General features: G+C 43.8%; 2 protein-coding genes across 2 annotated transcripts; one reads left to right on the forward strand and one right to left on the reverse strand.

Moving 5' to 3' along the window:
• The first annotated feature begins 2753 nt into the window (after positions 1–2753).
• On the forward strand, positions 2754–3690 carry LOC144702207 (early nodulin-like protein 17). The gene is made up of 2 exons (XM_078574161.1): positions 2754–3018; positions 3200–3690. The coding sequence occupies exons 1-2, from the start codon at positions 2835–2837 to the stop codon at positions 3517–3519; spliced, it is 504 nt and encodes a 167-aa protein (XP_078430287.1). The 5' UTR covers positions 2754–2834; the 3' UTR covers positions 3520–3690.
• A 649-nt stretch (positions 3691–4339) lies between these two features.
• LOC144702549 (protein RETARDED ROOT GROWTH, mitochondrial-like) lies at positions 4340–9277 on the reverse strand. The gene is made up of 9 exons (XM_078574598.1): positions 8953–9277; positions 8000–8094; positions 6637–7028; positions 6438–6549; positions 5844–5997; positions 5399–5547; positions 5176–5327; positions 4729–4843; positions 4340–4651 (listed from the first exon to the last, which is right to left on the reverse strand). The coding sequence occupies exons 1-9, from the start codon at positions 9275–9277 to the stop codon at positions 4511–4513; spliced, it is 1635 nt and encodes a 544-aa protein (XP_078430724.1). The 3' UTR covers positions 4340–4510.
• Between the last annotated feature and the right edge of the window lie 2909 nt (positions 9278–12186).

Here is a 12186-nt window from a genome sequence, read left to right on the forward strand (position 1 = left end):
CATCTTACTTTATTTGTTTAAATGTAAGAATAATTATTTCCTTTGTGGATAACTGACATTTATTATTTTCATTAAAACGTACGTCACTCAAAAAAACATTAGCTGCAGTAAGAGTTTCCCTTTAAATTTTATACCATTTGTTTATAACATCACCCTCAAATATTCATCAAGTTTGATTTTGTTATGCATGAATTTTTGGGAATTTTGGATTCAAACTCGATATAATAATGTATAGATATAATAAATAATACATTCTGTGGTAAATGTTTCATTTCAAAGTCAAAAGGTTTTAGTGATTGGCCATCTCCTCAAAACTCAACTATTTATTAATGCATTTCAGCCCAAAATAATTTTGATCTTTGCCATATAAATTATAACATGGCTCAGTCATATTTCGTTTAAGGAAGATGACTTTACATAGTTCAAAATGCAGTTGCCAAATAACTGATCCATTTTTGACTTTACGCAATAAAGCAAAAACTTGTTTATTCAAGAAAACAATGTTTCATGGATCAAACATAAATACCATGGTTTTAAAATTTCAGGGTAATATTTCCTTTCAAAAAATACAGTTTGATCTTTAGAATGTCATTCAAGCCAGATACATCTTTTATGAGCCTATCATTCCATGTGCAAAGGACAGCGGATGCTGTTATTTTTAAATCATGTCAAAGACAGTATTCAGTACCCAGTTATTTACTGAATGCTATAATTAAATTTATAGATGGTATAGTAGGTTCCGAATGTTGGCTCAAGCTCTGGTATTTTCAACTATTCATCCACAGTTTTTGTCTCTTGTCAAGTTTTGAAGATGATTTCTACTTGGAGTATCAAACCACGGTTGTATAATGGTTGTCATCATGTTCAGCATTTGTAAAGTTCCAGTACCACTCAACATCATTAAATAAATCCAACCCTGTAGGGAAAACAGTACCCAAAAGTTACCACTTTATTTTATTTTAAAAAGGCCGTTTGGGCGACGTGATCAATGTTGATATGAACTTTAGTCCAGAGTTCAGGACAGTCTAAATCATTTGACTCAATCAGTGTACAATTACTAGAAAAATGTGGACCACATCAGGAGTTGACCCACACAAACTTTTGTCCAGCCTAATAAAAAAACTCTCATTAAGACGTCTTTTTTTTATAATAAGGCATTGTAGGACATCGATCCTCAACCCCCACCTCCGTTCCAGCATTGAACCCTGTTGAGCTGGCTGCCAGCTACAACCGGCTAAGTTGCGTTCTTTGTATCTCTACCGGCCAACCCATGAGGCTATTCACAACGCAAACACAGAGAGAGAGAGAGAGGAAGACAGAGAGAGAAAGAGATAACGAAAGACAGAGAGAGAGAGAGATAACGAAAGACAGAGAGAGAGCGAGAGAAGAGAGAGATAGAAACAAAGACAGAGAGAAGCCATTCGGTACGCAAAGAGTGAGAGATAGAGATAACGAAAGACAGAGAGAGTGAGAAAAGAGAGAAAGAAAGACAGAGAGAAACCATTCACAACGCAAAGAGAAAGAGATATAGAGAACGAGAGATAGAGAGAGTGAGAGAGGAGAGAGATAGAAAGAAAGAGAGAGAAATAAAGACAGAGAGAGAGTATGAGAGAAAGAGATAGAAAAACAGTGAGTGAGTATGAGAGCGAGATAGAAAGAAAGAAAGACAAAAAGAGGGTTTGAGAAAGAAATAGAAAGAAAAACAGAGAGAGAGAATGAGAGAGATAGAAAGAAAGAAATACAGAGAGAGAAAGAGAGAAAGATAAAGATAAGAGAGATAAGAGAGAGAAAAAGGGAGATAAAGAGAGATTGAGAGAAAGAGATAAAGAGAGAGAGAGAGAAAGAGTGAGATAAAGAGAGATTGAGAGAAAGAGAGAGAGAAAGACATAAAGAGAGAGTGAGAGAAAGAGTGAGATAAAGAGAGAGAGAGAGAGAGTGAGTGAGAGTGAGAGAAAGAGTGAGATAAAGAGAGAGAGTGAGTGAGAGCGAGAGAAAGAGTGAGATAGAGAGAGAGAGTGAGTGAGAGTGAGAAAAAGAGAGAGTGAGAGAAAGAGTGAGATAAAGAGAGAGAGTGAGTGAGAGTGAGAGAAAGAGTGAGACAAAGAGAGAGAGAGTGAGAGTGAGAGAAAGAGTGAGATAAAGAGAGAGAGTGAGTGAGAGTGAGAGAAAGAGTGAGATAAAGAGAGAGAGTGAGTGAGAGTGAGAGAAAGAGAGAGTGAGAGAAAGAGTGAGATAAAGAGAGAGAGAGAGTGAGAGTGAGAGAAAGAGTGAGATAAAGAGAGAGAGAGTGTGAGAGTGAGAGAAAGAGTGAGATAAAGAGAGAGAGTGAGTGAGAGAAAGAGTGAGATAAAGAGAGAGAGAAAGTGAGAGTGAGAGAAAGAGTAAGATATATATATAGAGAGAGAGTGAGAGTGAGGGAAAGAGTGAGATATATATATATAGAGAGAGAGTGAGATATATATATATAGAGAGAGAGTGAGATATATATATAGAGAGAGAGAGTGAGAGTGAGATAAAGAGAGAGAGTGAGAGAAAGAGAGAAAGAGAGAGGAAAAGAGATATAAAGAGAGAGAGTGTGAGAGTGAGAGAAAGAGAGAGAAAAGGAGATAAAAGGAGAGAAAAAGAGAGATAAAAGAGATAAAGAGAGAGAGAGATTGAGAGTGAGAGAAAGAGAGAGAAAAAGAGAGATAAAGAGAGAGAGAGTGAGAGTGAGAGAGAGAAAATCTATATAAATTCTGGTCTAAGCGTCGGCAGGGGTAGATATAGAGCTGCAGAGAGAGAGAGAGAGAGAGAGAGAGAGAGAGAGAGAGAGAGAGAGGGAGAGAGGTTACACAATGAGCCTTAGCGTCTCCCCCAGGCTGGCGCTGCCGGCCCTGCTGCTGTGCCTCGCCCTCCTGCAGATCCCCACCACCGTCAACGCCGACAAGTTCACCGTCGGCGGCTCCAAGGGCTGGAACCCCAACGTGAACTACACCGAATGGGCCATGGACAAGCGCTTCCACGTCGGCGACTGGCTCGGTAAACCCCATCTTTCCCTCTCCACTCTCCATTTCTCCCCAAACCCATCTCTCTATCTCTCTCCCCCTCCACTCTCCATTTCCCCCAAAACCCATCTCTCTATCTCTCTCCCCCTCCACTCTCCATTTCCGGGCTCTTCCAAAATCTGATGATCTGCGCTTTCCTCGGCCGATAATGGCAGTCTTTCTCTACCAACCGGGGCAAGTAGACGTGCTTCAAGTGAACGAGACGGCGTTCAACCAGTGCTTATCGGACAGCCCGATCACCAACTATTCTAAAGGCCGGAGCTTTGCCTTCGAGCTTAACAAGACGGGGAAATATTACTTCATTTGCAGCCGAGGATACTGCTACGGAGGCATGAAGCTCGCTATCAAGGTGGAGAAGATCCCCCCGCCGCCGCCGCCGGAGAAGATGAAGTCCGCCGCCGCCTATTTGTCCGGCGCCGCCGCGTTGGTGAGGGCCGCCGCCGCCGTCGCCGCCGCCGTTCTGGCCTCGATCTAGGGTGACTGTGTTTGGGATCTTGTTGCTGAATTATTTCCGAGAATGCCCTTCGAAACTCTTATATTTACGCGAGATGCCCTTCTCGATTGACTGGTGGGGATGTATGTGGACCGCGTTTCTCGGTGCGCTGGATATTCTGTGTATTTCTTGTCGGCCGTTTCCTTTTTTTCATGGCTATTTTAGTCATCGCGAGATAAAAGTAATTTACCACCCCTAGTAATAGAGGATAGATAATTAATCGTGGGATCTTGAAAATTAAAGATTTTTTATTGGAGGTTCCGGATGAGTTGCAACCGTTGGCCAAAATTTAATGTTCATCAAAGAAAAATCTAAGATATTCCTCGGATGCTACATTTTTAATTGCATGAAAAACATGTGCAATAGCACTCGTAAATTTGATTATTGATTAGATACGAAAAAAATACAAATTTGAAGCCATTCTATTATCAGCTTCAGTTCTCTTACTTGGAATCATATTCTTTCTTATTGATTTTTATTACGTTACAACGTGAATATAGCTCTGAAGACGACGTTAATCAAGAAGGAAAAGGGAGGCCAACAACCCTGCAAAATTAGGAGGGTGCTTTTTTTATCAAATGTCGCAACTTGGATACAAAATACTAACTTGTATAAAACTTCTCCCAACTTGGGCCTTCTTTACCCGTCTGAAGCTGTATCGTCTCACCAAAGATGGCCCTCTGTGTAAACTGTGCAGGATATCGAACCCCGATTTAACCATCATATATCAAGAGAGAAAATGATAAAGGTATTGAATTAAAAGAAAAACAGCAGATTCCAGATGAAGAGGAGCACAATGCGATGGTAGAGTGCAGGAAAATCACTGATCTTAGATGGAAAAAAGTTTGTGCACAGATATAATAAATATAAAGAATCAAGGGACCCAGGAGGAAAACTTAAGAGAGGGTAATACCGTCCTACCCGGGCTTGTCAGTATCCAGGAATGAGTGTTTATACGAGTTGTGTTCCTCTCTCATGGCGATGGAACACCGGATTCTTGAACGATCTCGTATATGGAGATCATGTTGTCCACAGCTAACAGTACAATGATGCACCACTCCAGGAAATCAGACTTTCTCTTCTGAAGGACTTCTTGAAGAAAGTGCATGTTGTGCTGAGGAAGAGAGAGTATCGATGAAAAGATGATCGTCGATCATGACATACGAGAAGGCTTACTAAGAATAAGGTTACCTCCACAAATTTTAACTTAAAGTTCAAGCTTCCAAAACGCTGGGTTAGCTCAAACTCCTCGCGGAGGTACTCCAAGATCTGATCATAATGCGCATTCCTCCATGCGATTTCAGATCTGAAAACGCCAAAAAAGATTTTTTTAAAAATATTAAAGGCAATCACCCCAAAACGCAAAAAATGATGATCATTAAGGAAAGTTTTGAGAACCAATGAGCAGGTGATTTCCGCATTAAATTTATTGTCGTCGTCATCCTTAATTTTTGCCATTGTCATCATCCTCCAACCATTGATGAATTTGTCATTTGTCACTGTCATCAACCAATCTAGTAATATGATGATGACGACGACAGGTTATCAACAGATGGATAAGGATGATGTGGAGAATGAAGATTCGTCATATGCTACACAGTTTTTTTAATCAAACTGATGCAATAATCCATCACTCACCTGTCGAAGAGCCCAAGCTTTAGGATCACATCCGCAAGATTGGAATTTGCCTTGCCAACGAGTTGAAAGAGCTTCTTTCTTTCCATGGTGAAGGTACCGGTCTTCTCCATGATACGGTTTATGTCAGTAAATTCTTCGATCATGCCATCGACCTGCACGAACAATTAATCAGCTTTACAGAAAAAAAGCTCACCTAATACCTCGGCAATTCAATATAACTCACCTGTCTTATATAATGATCAAGAGCAATGCTTTGGCCAAGCACGCTTCCTATTATGCGAATCCCATCCGCATCTAAGTTCTTAAGGACGATGTGGTCGGGACCTCCTTGCATCCACGTCATCAGGAGAGGTTTCTCAACAACCGCATAGTCTAATACCAACAAAAAGAATACAGGGATTAACAGACAAAAAACCTCACAACAATTCTGTAATAAGACGAGGAAAATAAATATCAATAAACATAAAAGCGACATCAGATATATTTTCAGAAAAAATAGTCCATCACAATATTTATCTCTCTCCGTATTAGGACCATAATTCGATCATGACACATTTATCTCTCGTAGACACATTTCCAATCTTTCTATTTCCTTATGCTCCAGGTGGGACAATAAAAATTATAAACTTCTGATTGTAAAAGTACGCGTATTTTTTAAACAAGGTTACCGTCTTTTCTCATATCTGGGAGTAATCCAGTGGCGTACTTTCGGATGATTTCCAAGTAGCCTTCGGCTTCGTCATCAGTAACATTAAACAGGACCGCAGATCCATATTGAAATACAACCACATAACGGTGGAAATTCTCAATAACGCCCATATCCTGGGAGAAATGGTTTGAAATCAGAACTCGAACTAACCAAATAAAGGTTTCGCAAAGAAAAATTGATGAGAAGTGCGTAATCTTGTTCATGAGTTCATCATGGAAGGGCATCAAGAAGAAAGTTTTAATCAAAGAATGACAAAAACCAAAGAAAAAACAAGTGAAGATTTCTCTATTTTATGTTCTCTATCTCTTGTTTCTGTTCTCCATTTTTTACGTTTGCCTCAGCCTCATTCAAAATATGTTTTCCTCGATGAATACACCAACCTTAAATAAACACTTGTTTCGGGCTTTGAAATGATTCCCTTGACGGCAAGAAGGGATAGAGAAAAAGATTCATCTTTAATTTTGTATCAGTTCTGGACTCCGGGAATAACCAACATGAAGCGAATGAATGTGTAATCAGAGAGGAGTAAACATCAAAAGATAAAATTACTTACCACAATTTCCGAGGGATAATCACAGAATCTCAACGCCACATAGTTTATCGACCGAGAGGTGGGAGGAACTACATTGTAAGCATGCTCAGCCTGCATAGTCTTAAGATCAATACTGCCAAAAACCATTAACATATGAACACCGACAACATGTCAAGAACAAATTCACAAGAAAACCAAAGACGAGAGAGCGAGAGAACACCTAGTACAGAAGAAGTAGGCTTTGATTGGGATGTGCCTGGCGGCGTGATCATCACTGGGTAGCTGCACCAGTTTCTTATTATCAGGATACGCAATATGCCGGCCAAAACACTCGTCGCCGGAATCATTGCCAACCTCCGGACTGGTGGAGAAGCCCTTTATATACCGAGAGAACGCAGACCGTACCCTCGTCGAAGAGCTACTGCACGCGTATCGGCGGAGTATTCGGGCGGCTGAAATACCCATTTGACGGAGAAGCGGAGGGTAAAGGAAAGCTTCAAGCTTGTTAATCCGCCATGAAAAGCCTTCCCGCGTTGCTGTAGCTCCTCCTCGCACAACCTCCTTCCATTTCTTCCCTCGACTGTGCGTTTCCTCAATTTCCTCTTCGTTTTTCTTGGAGAGGAATGATGAAGAAATGACAGAAATACCCAATTTGCTTTATATTAAATTAAGTCAGATTTCAATAAGATGGATATCTGTTTCGATCAGAAACCAATCTAAGCAGAATTTTAAGTAAGAACCTAATCAAATTTTGCTTGGAATCCAACCTTTGACTAGGAGTTGTGATCATGATCAGATTGTGTTTAGCATCTGATCCTAATCAAAGATCATAATCAGATTGTGATGAGGATCTGATTGCGATGAGCATCCGATCTTAATTAGAGATCCAGATCTGAAGTTTACACTGATCAGAAAAAATTTGATCAGACTAGGGTTCTGATTTTACCAATATTACCTGATCAAAACCCAACCTCTGGTTAGACGTTTTGAATAGGATCAGACTGTCATTAGGAAAACATGTTCACAGGGGCTAGGAAGACTCAGTCTTCGGAACTTAGACCACCTATGCCCAATCTTGATCAAATATTCTGCTCATAATATGATTATGAACACAATTGAATTATGATCAGAACCCCTGATTAGAATGCAAGACCTTATTATGATTGAATCCTAATCAGATTCAAATTATTGCAAGATTTACAATCATACTGTATATGATCTAATCATATTTGTAATATGATCACTAAAAAATTATAGTCAAAATAACATCATGATCAGAATGCAGTGTATCGTCAGGAATTTTGGTTAAGATCAGACCACGATCAATGCATGATGCTGATTAGGGATCTGGGTCATTTTTTTCAACAGTTTTTATTAGTAATGATTTTTTCTTAAAATTGGTTTTATTTTATTATGTGTGGGCTTTTTGATGACGTACGTCGACAGTGTCATCGTCAAGACGGGTATCGAGATGATGTTTGGATACCGGTGTGATGCCGGATGTCGTCAAAGATATCGTCCGACAGGTAATTTCCTAATGGAGATGTAAATACGTGAGTATAAATGGCCTAAGTGGAGTGTACGTGCAAGTCCCACTTGTGGAAATTCCAAGCTTCGTGGTGGGCGACCGATGACGAAAACAGTGACCTTCTGGCCCTCGTCAGAGCGACGAAGGTGACTACAGTGCCGAACAGAATAATTTCGTAAGGGCTTGCACGTAACGGATGGACTCGGCCCGTACCTAAGAAATCATTCATGACATAGTTTTCTAGATAATTTCTCTCACCTAAACTAACCCGAGCGTGGTGGAGTGCAGCCAAAAATATACTGTAAGACGTAATTTAACTTACGAGCAAGGGGGAATGACGTACCTCCTCAGTTTTGTTGTTGGGGTCTTTGTCGGTGCGTGGACTGGTGTGGGCAAGTAGGCGGAGGTGCGCCGTTGACAGGCACGACTGGGCTCAACAGGCGGCAACGACGCGACGCTAGAGCGGTAGTCAGAGCGAAGGCGAGGAGGAGAGAGAGAGATGGTGCCGAGACCGTTTGCTAAGAATGGCTGAGCTTGGTGGGCGCAACCGTAACGTGGGGTTTGGCGCGTGCGGAACACGGCAGCATGAATTGTCTATAAGGGCACGGACTGCATCTGCAGTGTCACCAGCGATTCTGGGCGCGAGAGGCGCGGTGGCGCCACAACTGCGACACAGGCCGATGACACTTGGATGGTGCGCGTCAGCGTACTGGGCGTGACGTAGCACTGCCTATTCTGAAAAGCGCTTACCATCCGACCCAACGAGTGATAGCACTACTGGGTAGTCACGACAACGGCGAGGAGCTTCCACACGAACAATACAATGTCTTGGTATGTAAGCCCACAGATCGGCACACAAACGGATGCGGCGCATCAAGCTAAGCGCGACACGTACAACTTGTGCGACATGTCATCGCGTAGCGTTGATTCGTAGGTGCTGATAGGTGCAGTCCAAAGGGGAGTCAACGGTTGCTCAAGCTTCATTCAAGCAACGCCGTTGGGAAGGACCATTGTTGACCACTATAGTCGTGGGGAGGTCGTTCGAGCACAGGGATTGAACGCGATCGATCAGGCCCAAGGGAATTGCAATGGACCGTGTATACAGCACGACAGCATCCTTCTGTGCATGCAGTCGGGTGCAGGGTGGGTCCGTTGACTGGAGTGGCTCGATGCCTTGGACGTGGGGTGACGCATGGTGCAAGTGCACACGACCATCGGGGATTAGCAGCACCAATGAGGGGTCAACGTTGTTGGGTAGCGCAGTGGACTCCGGTAGCGGCTGATCAGTGTCAACGGATGCGATGATGGTGCAATGAGGGGTGGCGAGGCCCATGCGTCACGTGGATGGTGAACTGGCGGGCATCATCTCTGATTCGGCGGATCCCTAGATGACCGATTGGTGTCACGCAGACCGAGAGTCCAACACCACGGGTCGTGATTAATGGCACGACGCGATTTTGTCACGGCGTTGCGAAGCACGTGGCCAGGAAGCTCTGGCAGCAATGGGAAGAAGGCACATACCTTTCTCCCTTTCCTCTTCTTTCCTCCTCTCTTCTTCCTCCTCCCTCCTCCTCCTCCTCTTCTTATTCTTGGTGATACCTGGACATTGGTAACTGCCAAAATGAAAACTCCAGATCTTAACAGAACGTGCCCCCATCATGGCCTTATATAGGGTCATGATGGGCCCATAACAAGGTACACATAAGGGGCCCAATAATGGACCCCTTTCACAACATTTAAAATGAAAAAAACAAAAGAGAAATCTTGCAAAATTCAAAATAAAACAATGGATAAAACACTACAATACAGATGCATCACGATGAGTACGGTGAACTCGTCGTGACGAACACAAAACATGAAATTGGACGAACAAAAACAGATAATTAAACGCGAACACGCGACGTGCTCTTCCTGAGGTACTAAAACCCGTGCATTTTCATGGATGCTTTGGCGTGCCGGTCGTGTGGCGCGCTAGCCAGCGGTTGTTGTTGACAATGATGATCGCTTAGATGATGTGGCGGCAATCCCCGAAGGGCGTTTCCCATCACTTGTTGTTTTTATTTTATATATTTGAATTATTATCTGAGATGACTTATTTTGAAAACTAAAATTTAAAAGCATGCTGAATTAGATCAAACTCTAAAGCCTATGAAAAGTATGTATGTATATTTCAGTAATGTCCCATGCAAACCACTATTGTGATGGGTCAAGCGCTAAATGAGGAATATATAAATTATTGTTCCCTGAAGGGATAAGTGTCGTAGTGATGAGACAAGTTTTTTATCAAAGATTACTTCATGGCCCTTGGTGGTGGGACTACATATATCTTCTTTGTTGTGAGAAGAACTAATAAATGCATCAATCGCTTAGTGGAAGGGAGCACTAATGAATTTTGGGGATATTTGAAAATTCTTCATCATAAAAGATATGGTTAAGTAAATGTTATTACTGACGTTCGTCAGTGATGTCGGACGTCATCGGGGACGTCGTCCAATCGACACCGAATATGATGGTGTGGTGCTGATAAGGGATGATGGTATCAGACTACGGCAGTGTCGTCGTCCGACGGATCAAAACCCTAACGGGTTGATGTGACTATGATGTGTTGAATGCCCTACGTGTCATACGTGCAGGCTCCGACTTGAGGGAGGCGCTGAGCTCCAAGCTTGGAGCGACGGTGGCCTCTCAAACCTCGTCAGAGCGACGAAGGTGTCTACAGCTGAACGGAATCTATCCGTAGGGCTCGCACGTAATGGACGTACTCGTCCATACTGGTAAGACACTCAGTTGATCGTAGTTCTATCAATTCGTCCTCTCTCACCTACCTAGCCCGAGCGCGGTGGAGTCAAGACGAAGATATACTGCGAGTGGTAAATAAATGAGCAATGGGAGAGGATGGCGTATCTCGTCGGCGGTGGCTTGTAATGCAGTGTCGTCGACGGTCAGCAGCGATTCGGAGCGGGTGGGGCGGAGAGTTGCAGGAGAGATCACGGCGGCTCGACAGACGGAGTAGCACTGGAACTCTTCGTAAAGGTTGGCAGAAGACTCGTTGAGGACGTCTTGCGCTCGGGGCAACGACCTCTTTGGGGCGGTGAGGAATGGCGCCCTGGGGCGTCGTTCGTCGAGACATCGCGGTTCGGCGACGATCAGTGGGGTGCAGGGCGTGGTGGAGGTGTCCGGTGATGGCGCCCAATGAGGTGGCGGCGCGGGGCAACAGCATGCCCGTTGGCAGCGTCTGGCATCAACGGTTGCAGCCGCCGAGCGCCGCGTTACTCAGCGCGCGCGCCGCCGCTAGGGACGGCACTCGCTGGTAGCGGCGACGCCCGCTGGCGGCGGCGCTGCTGCTGGTGGCGGCGCCGCGGTCTTGGGCAGCTCGGCGGCAGCGCAGTGGCGGCGCGCCCGCGGCGGCGGCCGCCTAGGGCTTTGAATGGAGCCCTAGAATCGGCGCGTGGGCGGGACGGAACGGGTGTGAACCTGACCACGTTCCGTTCTACCCATTCTCTCTCCTCTTTCTCTTTCTTTTTTTCTTCCTTTTCTCCTTTTTTTTGTATTTTCTAAAGGTGAGACCAAGATAGACTACAAACATTTTTTCATTCTTCCTGGTCTAAGTCTATAAGGCACCCATCTCTTCCCTTAAAAAGGGGAAGGGAAATGGGCCCCCAAATTGGGCCTACGAGGGAGTCCATTAGGGGAGCCCTTATAAATGGGTCCCCCCATTACAAACAAAGAAGAACATAAGAAAAACAAAGGGGGAGATGTGGGAATGGGGAACAAAAGGGAGAGAGACAAGGGGAAAGGGTCAACGGAAGGCCCCTCCCCTTGACGGTAAAACAGCAGAGGGTCAAACTTGTCGTGAACGCGACAAAACATGACGACGCGAAAGGGAAAAATGCAAAGACACAAGAGAGAGAGAGACAAAAAAACAGAAATGATAACTCGAGCATCTTCACCCGGTCTTCAACGTCGATGGCACGAGCTGCAGATGACGTTGTTGACGATCCTTGATGGTGTGCGCCATCAATTTGCCTTCAATGAGTGATGCTCTAGGTGGTAGGCCATGGATAGAAGGAACACAATGACATGCTTTTAAGGGATATACCTCAAATTAAATATTAATGCACTTTTGGTTGCATGGAATTTTATCCCCAAGCATCATCAATAAAACAATTTTTGAGGAGCTTTGTTGATATGTGGCATAAATTGATTTGGATCGCCCAAGTACAAATATCATAAAGCAATGGG

Source organism: Wolffia australiana, chromosome 4 (genome assembly GCF_029677425.1).
Source record: "Wolffia australiana isolate 7733 chromosome 4, ASM2967742v1".
Lineage (NCBI taxonomy): Eukaryota > Viridiplantae > Streptophyta > Magnoliopsida > Alismatales > Araceae > Wolffia > Wolffia australiana.